Here is a 22,415-nt window from a genome sequence, read left to right as displayed (position 1 = left end):
TCTCCAATTTTATTTACTTACGACTAATTCATTTTGCGCTTGATTAATGACAATTACAAATATATAGAAAAAAATGACTAAATAAAAAAGAAAGTTAAAGCCTGGAGTGATTGTGGAAGTCATTATTTAGTTATAATCTGAGCAGTTTACATAAGAATCGACAACGATTGAGTCTGCTGATTAATTGTCATGTAAATAGAAGGATATAATTAAAAATATATCGATAGGTCAATAAATTAGTATAATTTTATTAACTTCCCAGTAGGAAGTTATAGTAATGGGTCCAATTTTGCGAATCGCTAATTTTGACATATCTCCACGCTTTAAGGACCCCAGAGTTGAATACGATCGTTTTTACGTGGACGTCTGTGTGTGTGTGTATGTGCGTATGTGTATATGTGCGTACGTACGTTCGGAATTATTTTTCGCCTCGATTATCTCGGAAACAAAAAATGATATCGATGTGGGACCAATTGCATTCGACGCGTAATTGCGTAACTTAGAACTGAAAAATTTTTTAGGAAAATCGGTAAAGCCATTTTCCGGAAAAAAAGGAAATTACTTGAATTTCGCAATTCATAAATTATACCATTTTTTAGACAAAATTTCAAGACCATTGTAGAAACATGAATATTAAATAATTGGAATACTTGTATGGATATATGATAACAATATTTCATCGAGAAAAAAAAATTTAAATATCAGTGCTCTGCAGTGGTCTGGGTGCGACCCGAAAGGTCCACACGACCAACTTCCCAGTGGAAAAAATAAAAAAACAATTTGAATAGAACCCGTTCCCATTTTTTATAACAAATGGAATTGTTATAAACCAAATGAGTCTGTTTTTATTCATTTGATATGGTTAGTTACTTTATTTCAGTAAAAGAAAAAATTGTGCGTTAGAAGAATTCGAATGTACCTCATAGATCCTTTTTTTCATTATTTACAACGAATTTCATTGTTATACACAAAAAAAAGTATGTTTTCATTTATGGCATACGGTTGGTAACATTTTTTTAGTAAACTAAAATTTACGGAATTTACATCGGAATTATTTTTCGCCTCGATTATCTCGAGAACAAAAAATGATATCGACGTAGGACCAACTGCATTCGACGCGTAATTACGTAACTTAGAACTGATTAGATTTTCAGCAAAATCGGTCCAGCTATGTTTTATGCAAAGTCAAAAAACTGAGAAAATAGTGAACTACCTAAATTCTGCAATTTATAAATTATACCATTTTTTAGACGGAATTTCGAGATCTTCTAAAAATATGAATATTATTAGTTTAGAATAATTGTACAGAAATATGATGACAGTATTTTATGGAAAAAAAAATTTTTAAAAAACGAAATCAGCAATGAAAGAATTTTAAACTCGTGTCAGGATTAAGAAAACAGCATTAAAGACGCTATTATAGTCGATAATAATTGTCAATAATATGGAATTGTGTTCATAACAATTGAACATTGTTACTAACAAGTGATTATTGATCATAGTAATATTTAAATGATAAGTTTTAAATTGTTATAAACAATAAAAATAGGGACCCTTTCTATATATATGAGTACTGTTTACGCATAATTTTTTCGTTTACTAAAAAAATGTTACCAATCGTATGCCATAAATGAAAACAAACTTTTTTCGTGTATAACAATGAAATTCGTTGTAAATAATGAAAAAAAGGATCTATGAGGTACATTCGAATTCTTCTAACGCACAATTTTTTCTTTTACTGAAATAAAGTAACTAACCATATCAAATGAATAAAAACAGACTCATTTGGTTTATAACAATTCCATTTGTTATAAAAAATGGGAACGGGTTCTATTCAAATTGTTTTTTTATTTTTTCCACTGGGAAGTTGGTCGTGTGGACCTTTCGGGTCGAACCCAGACCACTGCAGAGCACTGATATTTTAAAATCATTTTAACAAATATAAAAAATATTTTATTTCAGAAATTGGTGGTCAATGACCGGGTTCGATTTTAGAGGCACGATACAGTAGTTGACACTGAAATTCTAACCTATCACACACAAGGTTATTTATTTAGTGACATCCATAAACTATTAAAGTAGTAATAATTATAGTTACTTTAGACTTTTTGTTATAATTATAGCGAAACGCTAACATTTTATGTTTAATTTAGTAAGTGAAAAATTAAAGTTTTTTTCAGGAGCAATTTTTTGAGTAATAAAACAATTATTGGGAAAGAATATCAATTTCGTAAGTATTTCGATTATTATTTCTATTTTAATGAAGAGTATTTAGAATGTTATATAACTAATTAATATAATTTTTTTTTTTAGTAAAATAATTCATCTACTTTTTATTTAGAAATTCAGGAAAGAGGAAAACAACCCATAATGATAAACAATTCATTATCATCCCTTGAAATCAGATTGGAGTATAGTCCAAGAACAGTATGAAAAGCCCCTATGCTGGTATGCATTAATTTTAGAAGGATTGAAAAAATTTTTTGATGGCAATTTCTCGTTGAGGTTAACGAGAGGAGCATTCGTGCCGAATGTTATTGTTTAAAAAGAATTTTTATTATTGTTTATCAACAATTGAAAATTAGAAAGGGGCATTTTTTGACCCTTCACTGCTTACGCAGCGAAAACTGTTCGTTTTTTCGAAATAAATGCGGATATTTCTCCCGTAGAGAATCAAATTCTTCATAAAAAAGTCTGCGAGAGCATATACTTACCTGTTACAGGTAAAAATTGAATTGAATCAAATACAAAGAAAAAAACAAACATGTTTACAACATTTCTATTTGTAATTATTTATTCTTTATAATTTGATTCAATCTTTATAATGAAAAAAAAAGAATCATGTTTTAATAATTAAGCAGAACAATTATTCATTGTAATGCCGTTTTTATACAAAAAAAAAAAAAAAAACAAAAAAATAATGTGCATAGGAGGACTCGAACGCAACATGTACACATTTGACTAAGCCTCGCTTCTTCTGTGAAACTGTAAGCAAATTATTATTTTATAAAAAATTGAAAGCAAGATAACTCTGCAAATAATAAATAAAAAAAAAAAAAAACACAAAATATTTATTTTAGTAGAGAAAATTTCAGAGAATTCGATTGTTATCCCCTGAATCATATTGCTGAAAACAAAAAAAAAAACGGTTAGAGAACAAAGTGAATAACGATTCATAAGTTTTTGAATAATACATTTGAGAAGAGCACTTGAATTATGTAGAGAGGCACTCGGTTAAAAAATCATGGATCATATTATTTTATAAACAATTAGAAAAATAAGGTTACGATAGAATTAAAAAAAATTAAAATTTAGGATGTATTGCAGAAATTAACAAGTAATATATTTATTGAATAAAATTTTAAGGCATAGTTTTTTTTTCAATAATCGTTTACAAAAATTATTTATTTATACTGCTAGAAAAAAATTTTTTCGTCATACCTGCGCGGAAGGTTCACTTTTCCATTGGAGAGGGGTTGAACTTTCCACTCAGGTATGACGAAAAATTATATTCAGCCCTAAGGAGGACAATTAGACAAGCTTAAACCACGTATTTACCCCCCTCGCCTTCGGCTCGGGTTGTAATTTTACACGTGGTTTGAGCTAGTCTACTTTTCCTCCCTAGGTGTGAAATATACTATTTTCAACTTGTCCAGACGGAGTTAAAAAAGCTTGCTAAAGATAATTTTTTCAAATTGTGACGGTAGACAGAGAGTAGTCCTCAATCTGCGTCGACTGTTGTGCCTTATCACATTGTCTATCGTTAATGAGAAATTTATTTTCAATTAGATTGCTATATTTTATATAACGGTCACAAAACCGAATCAATGTTGAGAAAATTTATAATAAATCCGGCGCTAGGTAGGAGGATAATCAAGTTCTACCTACCAAAATAATAAAGTTACAGTTAAAATAACCAATCTTGAACAATTTATTAAATACTAAACCGGCTGGCTTTTACAATCAAATGAAAGATAAAGCGTGAGACTTCGTGGTGTGTGTCACCACTGGTGATTACTCAAACTCCGCTCAAATGATTAGTTTCATACATTCAGCATATTCAATTTACTTAAATCGTAATTTACTGCCAACGCACCGCATCGAGTATCAACGAGATTCACAATTGTCTCTAGAATAAACAATATTAAAATATCAATCAAATAATTAGATCAATCCAACAGCGATCAAACGACTGCTCATGAGTCTAGTGAAATAATAATTTCCAGTCTCAAAAGAGATCTGGACGCATGGCATGACAAAGACTTGCTGCCGCCAAAATTCCTGACTACGGCGTTCTCTCATCACTCAATAATGAATCATACAATAAAAATTGCGTGACACACGCTCACTATACAATAATAGTAGATCTATAAGCAGAGATAAAGTTACAGCTTACGAGTGACGTCCCACGTTGCACCCAGGGTCAGCAAATGGCTTCCCTTACATTTGTCGTTGATCTGCTCCACCCCCAACGGCTGGATATCTAGGTTTACTAAATACTTTCCCTAACGATTTTTTCCTCGCTACCAACGACTTCCCCAACAGTGAAAATAAACCCGATGATACAATAGATCTTCTCTCAAACTTCACGAACGTCGCTTTTGTATCATTAATTGTAAGACTCACAAAACAGTGATGTCTTTTCGGCACAACAAGCAATGCTAAGTGACGTCTTTTCGACTAGACAGACAACCGCCGAGTGAAGCTTCTGGTAATCAATCGTTTATCCAGTGATTCTTGATTAGGAGCAGAGCAAAGAGTTTAATTACGCCCTCATCTATAAATTTGAATTTTAGAAACTACTGATCCTTTCATTGATTGAGAATGGGTCGGTCAGTAATTATTGACCCGACCTCCCATGATAACCTTACGGTAGTGCTAGGTGTCGTCTCTTAGCTGACTATTTCCTTAGTCAACTAATAGAATAGTAAGGGGATATGAGACGAACGATCCTCACAAAACACAAAATAATATCTTTAGCTCTTAAATAGGGGTAAAAGTTACGAAAAATGTGTTTACTATTTGTTAAAGAGGGGAAAAATTTTTTTTTTCGGAAAAAATAAGATAGCCATTTTGTAGAGCGGAAAAAATCCTATTTTTTTTTTTAAATGGCAAAAAATGTCCGAATATTATCTAAAAATACAGATGCGCAGAGTTGACAAAAAAAAAGGACATTCGTAACAGTGTAAGAAATCGCAAAAATGAATTTTTTTTCGAAATTCCAACGGGAAAATGTTTAGAAAACGATTCTGAACATTCTATCATTCTTCTAAATTTTTAAAAAGATGGTAAATATTTTTTTTTCAATTAATTCAAAAGGTGCTCAACGGCAGAATTCGCTGAAACGTTCAAGAAGGTCAGTTATGGTGTGCGCGTTCAAAGGGCTGCACCTTTTTACCTGTAGCAGGTAAGTATATGCTCTCGCAGACTTTTTTATGAAGAATTTGATTCTCTACGGGAGAAATATCCGCATTTATTTCGAAAAAACGAACAGTTCTCGCTGCGTAAGCAATGAAGGGTCAAAAAATGCCCCTTTCTAATTTTCAATTGTTGATAAACAATAATAAAAATTCTTTCTAAACAATAACATTCGGCACGAATGCTCTTCTCGTTAACCTCTACGAGAAATCGCCATCAAAAAATTTTTTCAATCCTTCTGAAATTAATTCACGCTGCTCTTAGACTAGTACTGAAGTCCGAAACTGGAGCATGAAGCATAGTGGGGAATCCTTAAACCTAAGAAGTCTGCTTCACTTTTACCAAAATTTGTGGAAACATTGAATGTCGGTACAATTTTTTGAAACGGCATCAAGTCAACCGGTTTCCATGAATTGTAACAAGCATTTTGGATCATCTGAAACTAAGAATACTGCTGAAGCTAGATCTTCGATAAATTCTCCTAAAATTTTTAATAATTTCAAATTTATTGAAAGTAATACTGAGAATAAAATATTTGAACAATTTAAAGTTCAACCAAAATCAGCTCAATAGAATGGTTGTGAAAAAAATGCGAATTTGTCTGTACTTTAAGAAAAAATTTAAAAAATGGCATCGTTCCATTATCAACTCACAATAAACGACGGTCAATTGAAAAGCAGAAACAATATTTGAAAAAGAAAAACTTGAAGAAAAAAGTTTTTAAACAAGTAAAATGAATAAATAAGAGTTATTTTGAACATCAATTGTAATTTATTGTTTTGTGTAACATTTTTTCGGATAATTAGGATTATTTGTGTTTCCTACTTCAGAAAAAAACAATGTTTTTTCACAATAAATATTCAATTCATGGATATACCGAATATTTTAGTTCAATTAATTTGCCACTACATAACTTAACGAAGAATGTATCATGTTCAAATTTAAGGGTCTGAAACTAGGCTACTGTCAGGGTCAACAACTACAACACAAGAGATTTTGCAGGTCAGAAACTGGGTCTGTGATCATCCATTCTTAAAAAATTCGATTTAAGTTATTAATTCAATTCGAATAATTATTTTATGCATGTGACCTTCTTCTCAAGAGTCTAAACTAGTTAATAAAATTATCAATCTTTTCTTCAAATAAATTTTATATTAGTCATTGTAGTATAGCAACAATCGTCACTCTAAAAAGGTCAGAAACTGGGCATTTCACCTCAAAAACTTATTATATTATCTTTATTGACGAAATTAAGATTCATTGTGGCTCAAATCACTTAAATAATATATTTAACTAATAGGATAAAATTGTGTGACATTTCCTCGCCAACAATTGTAAAAATTTTAATTCGTTGATTTAATCGTTCAATGTGAATCCTTTCCTTAGCAACATTTATAATAATAACAACTTCAGGATTCAAGACTTGTTTTTGGCATATTTCCACATTTTAAATGAATTATCTTTTTCTAATTTCAAAAATAATTTTCTTGGTACACAAAACGTATAGATGTTCGTAGAAAATAATGGAATACTACATTGGAATTTATTATTGATGTTTTGTTATTCCTTTCGTTTGTATCAATTGAATTTGTTATAAACATAGAAACCTAGAAAATAATTGGATATGGTTAGATTGAGTGGCGAGAAAGAATCTCTGTGATTGACAATAAAAAAAAAATTGATCTATAATTCGGATGATTAAAGTTCCACTCAATTGAGTAGATAAGTTCATACATGAATTAAACGAATGAAAAATGATCGAATTGAAAATTAAAAGAAAATCTCGGGAACTAGAACGGCAGCCACGCAGGGAGACTACTTGCCACTCAATAATTCAGTTTATTGTGAGCAATGTTTTAATTCTACGTACCAAAGCTTTTTTTGATCAGATTTTTAGTTTGAGCCTCTCTTACTCTTTGTCGTGGTCCAAATTTTTAAATGAAAACCCGCAATTTTAGGTGTGGATGATTTTTATTTTTCTTAACGATTTTATCGCATTCACCTACAATTTTCAAGGACTTTAATATCTGATTAAGATCGAAATGTAGGTTTGATAATTTCAATCTAAATGACGCCACAATCATCAATTTATATAAGTTTAAGAGATTTTACATTGGAAGAAAATTGTCTAAAATTTGTTTCATAATAATAAGACGTTAGAATACTAAACGTCTGATTATAAATGTTGTAGCGGATAGAAGGTCGGGCTTCCCGAAAAAAGGCTCAAAAGTACTCACACGAGCATAACTCACACGCGTGACACTCGTCCCGACTCACCCATACAATTTTACTAATTTTCTAAGCCAGAGGATTTCATCGCATGCAAAACAAAATTTATAATGTAGAATAGCAAAGCCAGAGCAATAGAGAATTTCTTACTAGGTCCCTCGTTGCCAGATTGCATGATGGCTGCTACGCGGCTAAGCTGCTGCTGTAGACTGTAGCCACGAATATAATTTCTGAAATACTGGGTCCGATCCACTGAACTCCTCCACAAGGTTCAGAAACACTTAATTTTTCAACTCCAAAACTTTCATCCCTCAGGACACACGTCGATGTAGTGTATTAATTACAATAATTTTTCCCAAACGGCTATGAATCAGCTGACAACCCGTCAACGTTCCACGTTATTGCTGACTGCTGGACGTTGGTAGCGTCTTCGACTTCGTCTTTGTCTTCGAGAAAATCGATAGCTCATAAGAATCATAATTTTTATTGATTGGTCTATTGACGACGTTTTGGTATACCCCTTTCTTCGCTCGTGGCGTGGAAGTAGCCGAAGAAAAGGGGCTCGAAATTTGAATAAAATTTCACTTATTTTCAAGATGGTTATCCTTTCTCAATCACAGCTAGGATAGATTTGATAGCCCTCAGGTACGTATTTCTGTACTATGAGCTCCATAGGATATAAAAGAAGAAGGGAAAAGATTAGTTTTCACACGTTCCTATTGAGCATGGTGTATGTTTAATTTTTGATTTAGACTTGAGCTGACAGGACGTTTTCTACGTGCTAGATAAAATTTAATAAAATTGAGAGAAGCTGATAAATTTATCATTGTTCAGACTTTGAGTCGGCTGATTGAAAAAATGAATGATAAAAGATTCTAGGTGGACTGAAAAGGTTGGATGCTAGAAGGTTCAGAGAATGAAATTGCACTGACATAAAAGAATATGGTTTTCTGGGTTTTTTATTAATAAAAACACTTAACCTATAATTATATATCTAATCAACCACAAATTGTTTGTGAGTTGTCCATTAATTGTTCATATAATCCACTAAAAAAAATAGTCTGAGTAATAGAACCACAAAAATGATCTCACACAGCGACAGGCACACAATACAACGGAGGTGTTCGGATGTGTGCTATACGTGAGACTGGGCTTGAGGAACTATGGCGTCGATGCCAACACAGCTTCGCGCCCAAAAACACAAAAACTGTTACTCTTGGACTACTCGCACTGTGTAGACTGATAATTTTTATTCACGTTAGTCCGTGGGACACTAACTGAGACGACTGATCTTAATTTTTGCCACAACGCGTGAGTTTACTGAATCAATCCGCGATTGGACTGCGTGTCAAATCACAGAGTCGACCGCATGATTTGTCTGGAGTAACAGACGCCACAAGTGCTCGCCCGCGTGCTTGTCGGCATCACTAGGGGCGTAGAGTCGTCTGCTGAGCTATGAGGGAAATCCTTTTCGATGATTGGTCCAGTAAGTTGACTGACGCGCCGATGAACAAGTCCGGCATTGCACAATTTTTAAATATTTTTAGACTCGCTGACTCAGGGCCCTCTGAGACAGAAAAATCATCAAATTTATGAAAATCGCTAATTAGTCTAGTAGCCGTGTGAATTTATCGTGCATAAATTATAGAATGATGATGAAAAATTTTTGGTTATATATTCTTGTAAGGGATGATGAGGAGAGTATTTGTGCAAGTTTTTATTACTTAAAAACAATAATTACTAATTTTATAATTACTAATGAGTAATTATAAAAAATTTTTCGAGAACATGAATCAGTGACAGCTAGTTTGTACTAATGGTGGAGTGACTGTAAAAAAATACATTAAGTAAAAAAAAATTGTTTATTACAAAAAAAATGTTTAAAAAACAATTAAGAAAAAATATTATAATTTTTCCGGATGCATCATTTGACAAAGCATCGTTCATTATCGAAAAATAAATTTTCTAATAACGATAATTGTTATTGGAACAATTTTTTTTATTAACAATAAAAAACTAACATTCTATAAATGAATTTTCAATAAATCTATCATTCTGTTAATAATTTTTTATAAAAAAACTACAAATTAAATTAAAAAAAATTTTAAATAATTTAAAATTACGCATTTGTTTATAAAATCTATCTATAACAGCTAATAACAAAAAATTTTTTTAAATCGTTTCATACTCTCCACATAAAGATATGAAACTGTGCTGTACATAATTTTTATATTGAAAAATAACTTTACCCTTAAAATAAGGGTGAAAGAATCTAAAAGCAACATTTGGATTTTTTTCGGTATGAAGAAAATTTTTTTTTCAAACTGAGATAGCTATTTTATATACCGGGAAAAATCCTTTCTGCTTCTAAATTAGCTATTGAATGTGCCCATAAACAAAAATATGTGAGGGTCCAAAGTTCACGAAAAAAATCAAAAAAAAAAAAAGACACTTGAGATAGTTTAAACAATCGAAAAATTCATTTTTTTTTAATTTAATTAAAAAATATTCAGAAAATGATTCTGAACATTCCAGAATTTGTCCAGATTTCGTTAGATATTGGGAATATTTTTTTTCTAAATGTTAATTAAAATGGCGTTCAACGGCATATTCCCCTGAAGCGCTCGAAACGCTCGATTTTTATCGCGCCTTCGCGACGCTGTACATTTTTAGCTGTCCACGATAGACAGGTGATCTTGCAGACTTTTTTGTAGAAAATTCGATTCTCTACAAAAAAAATGTTAGCTTTTATTTATATTTCTTACCATTCTCGCTACGTACGCGATGGAAAGTGGAAAAACGCAATTTGCCCAACTTTGAAGCTCGATAAACAATAGTAATTATTGTTTCCGAGCAATAAAAATGTGCACAATTACTCTCCCCATCATCCCTTACAACAATATCTAACCAAAAATCCTTTATTATCATTCTATAATTTATGAACGATAGAATAGGGCTTAAATTTACGGCTACTAGACTAAATCTAATTTTCGGCAAGTCTACAATTCGATTCAACAATTATTGAATAAATCAATTATAACCATTTAGATTCAAATATTCAAAATCAACTACGCAAAGAGTAGTGTAAGGATAGAGGGACTCTGATGAATATAATTAATTTTATTCAAATGAAATATGTGACGGATAATTATCTTAAGAGTTTTAATTATTTTCTAAATTATGTAATGAGATTAAAAAATGTCCACATTCTGTTTAACAACTTACTTTTTTACTATACTATTCCAACTCACACTAAAAATAATTTAACAAAAAAAGGTTCATATTGAAGAAAAATGAATCCATTTTTTTGGAAATTTTTTGTAAAGGAGCGTGGCCAATTTTTCAAATAATAAGTTTTAAGAAACAATCGCATGCCGAATCTGTTACTGAAGTAATCGAATGAGGTTTTCCAAGTCTTTTATAGCATGTTTAATTCATTATAATAGATAAATTGCAATTTTGAAGTGCATAACCTTAATAGACTGTGATTCGAATAGAATAAAGACAAGGTAGTGCCTTCGCAACTGCCATTTTAACTTGGTATATGAGATACTAATAGAAAAAACGTGTATCGTGATATGCAGTTTCGAATGTGTATAGTAAACTCAGAAAAATTCTATAATTTCTATGATTAAAAATACCTCTATTTTAAGATAAATTATATTCTATTCGATAGATATTTTTAAGATGTGATAAATAGTATTGTGATTCGATTAATAAATGTTTATATTTCTAAAAAAAAAATTAATGAGAATGATTGAATTTATTCTCTAATCATCGAATTATGTACATGTATTTGTCCATATGTGAATGTACAAATAAGTCTCCTTATTCACTAGTCCAATTAGTAGAATTCACTGATCTGATTGTAATTAATTGATAAATTTAACGAGTCAAGTATTATTTTATTCGTTTAACTAGTGGAATATCACTTTTTCCTATTCTATCACTAAGTAATGCCACAAACAGTCAATATTTACTTGGAATTAGTAAATAGTTACTTATGTCTATTTAAAGAGTATGTTCCACTAATTGTTTTCTTTTAATCAGAAAAATGATCGTGTAGAACAATTATCGGAGAATAACTTTTTTCGAAGTCGAAAATTAAATATTAAGATTCAAACAGATGGTACAGTATTACATTAATTACATTTTTTTTTGTTACAAAGGTACTACGCAAATTATTGCCGAGGCGATTGTGCAGCTGGTCATCGAACACCTGATACCTTTCTTAACTATTATACACATGTCATAGAAGAATATAGAAAAATGGATAAATTAGCGGGTATGCAGCCTTGTTGTGCGCCTCTAAAATTCTCTCCGATGTCTTTAATATACTATGGACCGGATTCAAATATCATCAAAAGAGATTTGCCAAAAATGATTGTAGATGAATGCGGTTGTCCTTAATAATGGTATACATAAAAATAAATTATAATGATAAATTTATTAAGATCGACATTATCAATCGAATATTAAAAGTGCAATTGAAATAATTCATATTAGTAAAAATTTAAATACGTGTGTTTTTATCCGAGAGTTTTGGATTTCTTAGTCCTTTTTGAGTTCTATCAGTAAATTGTTTAGGTTAAGGTTATTGCTGATGTTCTGAAACTTCAATATTTACGAATTTTGTAATTGTTTGAAGAACTACATATTGACAGAATTTTACATTTGTTTGTAGATATAAATAGTCTATGAAATCATAATTCATGTAACTGTTGATAGAAGAATAATCAAATTTGTGATAATACGTATAACGTGATTTAAGGAGCATTGTATAAGTATGATCGAAAATATAAGTTCAGTTTGGCTGATCGAGCAGTAAGTAAAACGAATATTGTATAATTAAATCAAGAGGGATTGATTGACATAAAAAATAGGAATCATAAGTAGGTAAAGGAAACTGAGCAAAAATTTTCAACAGATTTGTATTTTTGGCTTGAAATATTTTTCGCTTACGAACAAAAAACCAAATGAAACATCCTTATTGCATTCTAATGAATGAAGGGAATCAATTGTAGAATTCAGATACGATGCCAGTAAGTATCAACTGGTCTGACAGGAATATACAATTTTATTAAATAGTTTACTAAAAGTTTTTGCGCTTAATGCATATGTAGACAATTGCAACAAGAATCGTTTCTAAGTTTAAATTGCAATAGTTCAACTGAAAATGAGGTCTTTGAAAAACAGAGAAAAAAAAACAATTTTCGCACACTAACAATATTTCGGTAAATGAGAAATGCAACTTATAGTTGTATATATTTCTCATCCATTTAATTTTTGATTGAATTGTTGAACTGTTAGCAGCAAATCTGATTCATTATATATAATAATACTTGTAACGGAGTCGAGCACTTTTTTATTGTTAAGCATTGAACAATTTAGCTTCAATTTCTAGGTATAAACTATAGTACGACTCTTTATTTTTATATATACGCGAAAAATGAAAAAAAAAGACAACCATCATAGTCGGAAATTGAATGTATATCTCTTTCTATGATCAAAATAATAATTGTTCAAACATTAGTTTTCAAGCTATATTTATGACATACATAGTATTTGTTTTTTTGACTTGACGAATAATATCTAAGAATAATAAAAAACTCGATTTACCAACTTTATTTTATAAACGTCAATGGAAACTTACAATTCGAATTATTGTGTATACTGAGAACATGAGCATTATATTCTTTCGTTTTTTTAATAATAGAGGTGAACTTTGAAAAAGAGTCTTAATGCACGATGTTGCATTCTCTGAAGATGACGTTAAAATTGATCGAAAACCCTGCAGACATTAAAAAAAATTACTTGATCAATTGTAAAGAATAATTAGATAATTTAATTTCGAAAACGTATAAAAATACATAAATTGATCTATTTAAATAATTGCTTGTAAATAGTATAAATAAGATTCATTCTTAACTTTTAAATCTCTATAATTAAACGAATGTTCAAATGCCTTGTCAAGAAGTATATTATAAGAGTATGTGATGAATCTAATATGAATTATTGTCCAGAAATGAATGGAAGTATGTATATTTATATCTAAACATTCATGTATATAAATATAATTTATAAGAGGGAGCAAGAATATTAGTATCAGAGTATTAAGAAAAAACCATCGGAATATTAAACATTTTATACACAGTTCTCGAAAAAAATCAATATAAAATAAAGTAGAAATGGATTTCGATATTCTAAAAACAACAGAGATGAGGCATCCAAAAAATTCTGAACATTTTATAAACATTATGCGTCGAGAAGAAAAATATTCTAAAACTGTAAGTCGTCTCTCAGTATTAAATTGCTCACTTTATAATTAAATTCAATTGCAACATGAGAATGTAGAAAATTGTGAATTGATAAGCTGACAATAATTGAGTCATGTGTAACTAGTATAATAACTTTTGTATGGAAATTAGTTTGGATGAGGAAATCATGGAAAAATTTTGATCGTTTTGAAATAATAAATTGAAGAAATCGGCTGTTCGATTGAGGATCTGAATGCTAATTTCGTCCATTTCTTGTTACATCCAGAAGAGAATTTATTGATAGCAAGTACTCAAATTGTTAAACTTATAACATTCTTCTCCATTGTGATGAAAAATTGTTCGATTACATTGTAACGTTGATAAATTTTGTGGATGGAGTAATCCGATGAAGCCTTACTAGGCCTTATTAATGTTATTATCATATACTTATATTAATATTAATGATATATAAAAGAAACCTTTCTATATCCTTAATTAATCATTACTTTCTCTAAACATTAGCATATATATATACGAACCAAATATTGAAAAATCAACGGTAGCACATAAATAGATTAAATTTTTCAACTCACATAGTAAGTATGAGGATTGATTTTTTACGATTGTAGGATTTTTATATAGTCCATAAAGAAAAACTATTATGAAAGTACAATTCAAGAAGTTACAGAAAATAGAAGTTGATTTTTCCATTCATGACATACAAAACATTTAATTAACGTACATTCACAATGTGACCACATGCATCTTTTTTATCGAGAATTCTTAAGAACTGTACTCACATATATATAAATCTAATCAGAGTGTCATTTGGGGATATTTATTAGATAAAATTTATTATTTGGGGGCATTTGTATAGTTTGAGGACAGTCTCAAAAAAAATCATGTATCCAACGTATTGTTTGAGTCACTGGTGAATATATATACATATAAGGTATCATTCGACGACATGACATTGCCACCTAAACACGAATTTTTTTTACTTTTTGAGAAAAAAAAAATAAGAGCAAAGGCACACTTTAATTTCAGGGTTATTCTTGATTATTTCACAATGCGACTAAAAGACATCCGGAAATTTTGATAAATAAAAGGGGAATTCTAGTCCCCTGTCCCTAAAAAATACATTAAACCGATTTATATATAGAAAGCATAAAATAGTATACAGCGATATTTTCCAAGACTTAGTGGTACTTGTTCTAACATTTCTAATGACGGGTTAAAGTAAAGCGATACTTGTGGAGATTCATTCAGTATCACGACATGTCCATGTTGTCCCAGTTATGAATGAAAAATACTGAAGTGGTGCCCTAAATTTGCGGAATAGAAAATATTATTTTTCCTGTTTGAATAGTGCTAATAAATATGTATACAGATATAGATCAAATAATGTTCAGTTACTCATCACAATGATTTATTTAATGAACTATTTTTACTAGTGAGAGTTTCTCTTACTTTCATACAAAATCATAAAAAAAATTATGAGCAATGTTAATGAAGTCTATTGGGCATAATTGAACAACTTAGTCCACAATATATTAATTTGGAAGTTGAAAGTGAAAATTTTTTATCTATCGAATCTTACAGTTGTCGATAGTAAGTGCATTTGCATAAATTTTCAAAATTTAGAAATTACTATTACTGTTACTTACTCATCATTAAAATTCTGTCGAATGGGTTTCTTGATTTTCTATCAAATGCAAAAATTGAACAATTAACAACAGCGTGGAAAAGCAAACTCATATTTTTTTGGTGATTTTTGAAAAAGTAACAAAATGATTAGAATAATTTTCTAAAGAATCTTCTTCAATCAGATTGAAGAAAAAAGTTTTTGGATTGCTATAAAACATTCCTGTAAAGTAACTGCCGAGTAAATCCTTATCAATTTATGCACGAATTAAGTTGATTTTTGACTTTCTCCGAATTCAATTTTATTTCGCTTAAATTGTGCGTAATAAAAAAAATCATACATAAATTCAAGCAATATATATATATATACAACATATACATTACATAAATACATACAAACTCTGTCGAACTTAACAGCGACAATGATTTCAATCAATATTACTAATAGGATCGGTTTATAAAGCTATGCGCCAAATTTATATTTCGATTATTTCATCTATTTCATATTTTTTTTCAACCATTTTATATATCTGATGCATATTTATACATAGGGAATCTTTTCACTTCGTGTAAGTGCAAAAAATGACAAGTGCGCGTGTCGGAATTAAGAGGTCACAACATTCCTATCCAATAGTAAATTTTCAGTTCTTTCAAGGAAACTTGATACTTGCGTCATGTCTTGATACAATTATTGCTTATAATAATTCGAAAATTACTTACATTAACGCCAAATCCACGGTTGGACATAAAAATATTACTTTTGAATTTCAATACTTGCACTTGTCATTTTTTGTACTTACATTCATTTGAAAATTTCTCACCATGTAGCTATTAGAATGGAAACATAATCTCATCTATGAATATATATGGACTTATAAAGTTAGCTAATAATCGAAATACATCGAAAAAGTAAGCGGCCTTCTCTTTATTGGTTATTTTATTCATGCAATAAACTAAAAAAATTAATAATTTGCATTGAAAATTTACGGTGCATACAAAATGCGAGCTAATTTTCAGTAGCAACAATATAAACGTTAAATCTAACTATGTTTATGCTTAATGTTTACTACAAGAAAGATAAAAACAAACAACTCCAAAACGAATTCAGTATTTCTCAGAAAAATTTTGAAACGATTGAATTTTGGATTTACGGGGAAACCTCGCGAGGTGGTCACCGTCGATTTAGCCGAGGTTGCTACATAATAATCTACGTCGAAAATAATGAACCACGTATTTTTTTCCGATTTGTATCAAATGAAAAAGATAAATTATTTATTTATTGTACGTACTACAAATATAATAATCATTGTGAAAATGTTCAAGACATAATGATTTTCAACACAATGCACAACGGATAATTGAAATATTTTCACATCATGGGAATTCCCAATGAGACTTACAGTTATCTCCAATTGCAGAATCGACTCGATTTTCAAATTCATCTGGTTTGATGAATGTATAACTACTTTTCAACCATGAATAACGAAAAAGATTAATGTATCGTGGAGACGAGATTTGATTATAAGTCAGTGATTGTAATTTAATAATATTATTTCTCCAGTTTAAATTTAAATCAGCATCTCATAATAGAACACTGTCTGGAAAATGTCTTACAAAGTTTTTCCATATCCTAAACCTAAAAACATCTAATGGTTGAATTTGTCCAGTAGCTCCTTTAGAAATAATCATTATCTTAATTTCTTGATCCGGTGGTTTGGCAGACGTGACAGCTTCAGAGCAATGTCCAGTCCACGGATCAATCAAGAGTGAACTTTTTATCAACACTCGGATAAACAACATCATTAAACCAGATTTTAAAATGTTCTAAAAGAAATTGGTATATAAACTTCTAGAATATATCATATAATATAATATTTGAATTGAATTTTTTGCATGAAGTAAGTTTTCCAGATTTCGATATCTCTACGTGTACATTATCTGGTCTAAAAAGCGATGCTTTTACCAGTGGACCAAGTTTTCCAGTGTGTTCTTTTAACACAAGAAAAAGGTTAGTGAGAAGTTTTCCATCAGCTGATATCGTTGGTTGTATATAGTCCAATAGAGACAAAAAAGTCCGCGAGAGCACCTGTCTATCGTGGACAGGTAAAAATGTACAGCGTCGCGAAGGCGCGCTAAAAATCGAGCGTGTTGAGCGCTCCAGCAGAATATGCCGTTAATGGCCTTCTTAATTAACATATAGAAACAAAATATTTCCAGTATCTAACGAAACATTTTTTTTTACATAATGTATTTTTTTACAGTTACTCCATCATTACTACAAACCAGCTGTCACTGATTTATGTTCTCGAGTATTTTTTAATAATGACTTATCAGTAATGATAGAATATTTTTTTACATTTCTTTTATTTTTTCGAATCTCTACATTATTTTTTTAAGTTTTTAATGAAAAAATACATTCTATGCACTTTTCTCGTTCGATTTGGTACATTGTACGTCTTTTTACAACAATATTTACTCGATATAAAGTATTTTTAACTTCTTCAAATATTTAATTGTCCGCGTCTTAATTGTAAAAAAGCGAGAACTTCTAGTGCGGGAGGCCACGTAAGCGATGACTCTTGCAAGTAGCAGTAAGTATTATCAACGGAATGTTGAATTTATTCGCAGTGTATTAATTTTTAATTGTTTATGAAAAAAATAGAATTTGTCCAGATTTTGTTAAATATTAGAAATATTTCGTTTCTATATGTTAATTAAAAAGGCTAACAACGGCATATTCCCCTGAAGCGCTCGAAACGCTCGATTTTTAGCGCGCCTTCGCGACGCTGTACATTTTTAGCTGTCCACGATAGACAGGTGATCTTGCAGACTTTTTTTAGAGAATTCGATTCTCTACAAAAAAAATGTTAGCTTTTATTTATATTTCTTACCATTCTCACTAAGTACGCGATGGAAAGTGGAAAAACGCAATTTGCCAAACTTTAACGTTCGATAAACAATAGTAATTATTGTTTTCGAGTTATAAAAATGTGCACAAATACTCTCCCCATCATCCCTTACAAGAATATCTAACCAAAAATCCTTCATTATCATTCTATCATTTATGCACGATAGCATAGGGCTCAAATTTACGGCTACTTGACTAATCATATAACTGTAAGTTATCGAAGAAACCGTTTGAACCGTGCACTCTTTTTTCCTCTCCTTCAGGAGCTGAAGTCATCTCTGAATATACTTCTAATTAAAAGCCACTTTGATCAGAATTATTTATGTTGTCTGAACCATATGATAGAATTTTAGATATGACATCGGTAACGAGCACTTCGAATGTTTGTTTCAATATTTCATGATCTTTAATCGTGTTTTAAGATATGAATTTGTTAATTTCACGGTAAAAAATATGATGAGCTCCTTTGAATGATAGTATCCACGTTGAAGATGCTTGAAAGCGGAGTTCATCAAATGGTGAATTTATTTTAACTAATAATGCCCATTTTCTCAAATCGGAATCATCTCAGCATCGATTGCCGTTTTAAAATGTTCTAACGTATATTTGCAAATTTGAACTATTTTTTCTTTGTATGTTTCAACTTGGTTCAATTGATTTGCCCATCTTTTTAATTGTCGAGTAGACTGTACTTTTCTGAATTTTTGCTCAACACTATCAAAAAGAATTAGGGTATCGACCTTAATTCTTTTTCTTACTACTTCGCCAATACTAAACTGCTTGCAATTTATAATCATGACTAAAGCTCTCTTAATCAGTAGTACATGCTCCATCAGACACTTTTGGTTCATGGATTGCAGAAGATGCATATTCTTCGTCTTCTATAATTTCTGGTTCCCAATCCTTATATAGATCTTCAAAATGCAATGAATTCTCCTCCATCATTCCGATATCAGTATACCTATTCACTACATTCAATGAAATTTGTTCAAAGTAATTCTTCAATTGTATTTCAGCATCATTTACAGGTGCCTCTTCATTATTTTCATAATTTTTTGTTGTTGAAAGTAACCGAAAAATATTGAGGGGCTCAACTTTCATTTTCAACGATCGAGTGTTACACAATTCTGAGAATAAAAAAAAGCATATTTCTCTTTGAAGCACACGATTTTATACACATATAAAATAATGACTATTACCTAAAATTATAATGAATGCGAGATGCAAAAATATCCATTTACTACAGTATTAAAGATGATTAAAAGATAAAGATTAAAATGTCACATTCGTTTAGAATGCTAGCATTGTATTATCCGTATATTACAATTACAGAAATAATTTTCCTCAAAAATAGTTTATCAGTGACTCTGATAAGAATTATATCTATGTTTGCCTACATGATGATAACAAAAAAAAAATATTTTGATTAATCATACTACTCAGTCTCTAATTACGACGTATTTTATTCGGTAATTATTGTGACGATAAAAAATTATTCAATAACAATTGGAAAATTTTGAATTGCGATTTTGTAGACTGTCGTCAATGTTATTTCAAAAATTTTAAAGACACGTATTTCGTAATTTTTTATACTCTTTTGAAAAAATTGGTTCCATCGAAAAATGATTTTTAGTTTGTGAGTCATAGATTTTTTCGTAAAAAAGGAATTTTTTTTTTGTCATCGATTTTGACGTTATTTTGTATACGTTACCTGTATCTTGTGATTTTTTATGCTCTTTTGAATAAAATTCGTCCCATTAAAAAATAAATAATTATTTTTGAAATATAGATTTTTTGTTATATTTGATAAAAGAAAAATGTATATCCGTAAGTTTTATAAATATGTAAATAAAGACTTTTTTCTTTATTTTCTATGTTGTTTTCAACGTATAAAGTCGTTTTGAGAAATTTCGATTAGAAATTTGTAAAAATTAAAAATCACCTTTATAGGGTTTTTCACCCCTTCAAAACGTTTTTCCGCAGAAAAAAAAATACGTGGTTCATCATTTTCGACGTAGATTATTATATAGAAACTTTAGCTAAGTCAATGGTGACCACCTCGCGAGATTTCTTTGATATCGTAATAATTAAGATTGTACAAAGTTTGTATTCTGCTCTTTTACACTTCGAACAGAGAACTATGTGAAGAATTTAAACAGTTATAGAAAATTCGTAAAAATAACGTCATTTATTAGCAACATTATCCGATATGGCTGAAGTTTAAAACCTCTACAGTTACGTGAATAAATGATTTTTTTACATATTCGAAAAAAAAATCCGCTGCATATTTCTTCTTTTTTCATACTAATATTAAACTCACTCTAACTTTTACTTTCTAAATGAATAACACAATCATATAAACATTTTTCAATTCGTATGTTTATTTTTCTGTTATTTATTGTTTTCAACAATGTATGATCAACTAATAAAATTGAACAACGAATGTCTTTAACTGTTTGTCATGCGATAAATTCAACTGCCAGAAATATCTGCAATCGATTTATACATAAAAAGCTAAAGTTGACACTGTTGTTTAGGAATAATCAATTAATAGTTTTTATCTTTTTTTGTAATGTCATAATGGAATATTGAAACGTATTAATTTTCTCTAAAAATATCATAAAGATATCTAAAAATATCGGATTAGATATCGTCATCAAAATTAAAGTTGAAATCGTTTGCATTCTAAGTAGTTCGTTCATGTTGTTCCTTCCGTTCTAATAATACACAGCCATTAAAATTATGAATTCTAGACAGTATGTAATTTATCTTTTTCAACAAATACATAAAAGTTAATGATTACGGGTCACGAAAAATTGCTTTATTAACGTTATTGTCAAAATAAATATGTAATATTTCTAATATATTTGGTCACAAGCGCATTGTAAATTTAGGCTCCAAACAAACATGAAAATTTTGGTACAGGATTTTGTGCACAGTCTCTAAAAGTATTAAAGTAAGGGCTTTGAGACAATGGGACCACATAAAACGCGATATAATAATATATGAATGGAGCGGTAATTATTAGTAGACGAATATGCATTAATTATCTTCTTCTTTGGAATTGTTTTATTTAACATTTAGCTACGGAATGTATTCATCATTAACAAACAAAACCTTTTTATTATGGCATCTGCTTAAATACTCTTCAATGATATCTGGTAAAAGTTTTGTGGATTGCAATAAGTTTTTTATCGATACTAAAAATTGGAAGTACATGAACACGTATGCGTCGATATTGAAAGGACATTTCATGTGATAACAATAAATACAATGAGAATATCAGAAATTAAGTCTATCGAACTATTATAAATCAATAATCATGTTTTGCACGATCAAAAATTATGAAAGTAAATAAATAATAAGAATTTGTTTATTATCAGTCGAAAGAAATCTCATACTCGGAATGAAATTTTTAAGTCATAGAAAAATATGTGTAATAAAATTTCATGCGTCGTCAAATATACTATATTTAAATATCGCTGCTCAGAAATAATTTAATTAAATTAATCTGTTGACAATACAATCTGTTTAAGGCTAAAAAATAGGTTACGAAGGCTGATAATGCACGTAATTTACAAAAAAAATAGTTCTCCTACGACTAGTAGGCGACTGGGATGTGATGAAGCCAAATTATATTATTGTTATTATTAGCAGCTAAAGATAATAACTTATAATAATTGGAAAAATGGAATAAAGTAAAGATTGACAGAAATTACATTCAGTTCATTAACATTTATTCCTCTGTATTTTTTTATATATATTTGAACCACTAATACTGACATTACTTGGTGTCAATGAAACATCACACTCAAAACATGCACCGAGTAGCTCTGAAAATGGAAATTAAAATTTTTTTGTTATTTAATATGCGTTTATGACGCTATGATATATATTTACGTTTTTTAATGTCAGATTTGATAGAATTTTGATTTTTATTGTAGTTTCAATTTGAAATT

The 22,415-nt window shown here is 29.8% G+C and overlaps 1 protein-coding gene across 1 annotated transcript in view; it reads left to right on the top strand.

Moving 5' to 3' along the window:
• Positions 1-14,878, top strand: part of Actbeta (Activin-beta) — a 217,021-nt gene extending 202,143 nt beyond the window's left edge. The window contains exon 5 of the mRNA XM_035082687.1: positions 11,817-14,878. Coding sequence (XP_034938578.1) covers positions 11,817-12,057 — 241 coding nt within the window. The 3' untranslated portion in view covers positions 12,058-14,878. The remainder of the gene's footprint in view (positions 1-11,816) is intronic.
• The last annotated feature ends 7,537 nt before the right edge of the window (positions 14,879-22,415 follow it).

The sequence above is a fragment of the Chelonus insularis genome, unplaced genomic scaffold (assembly GCF_013357705.1).
Source record: "Chelonus insularis isolate UGA/USDA-ARS -01 unplaced genomic scaffold, ASM1335770v1 contig_34_pilon, whole genome shotgun sequence".
NCBI lineage: Eukaryota > Metazoa > Arthropoda > Insecta > Hymenoptera > Braconidae > Chelonus > Chelonus insularis.
This window is presented reverse-complemented; position numbering and strand designations above follow the sequence as displayed.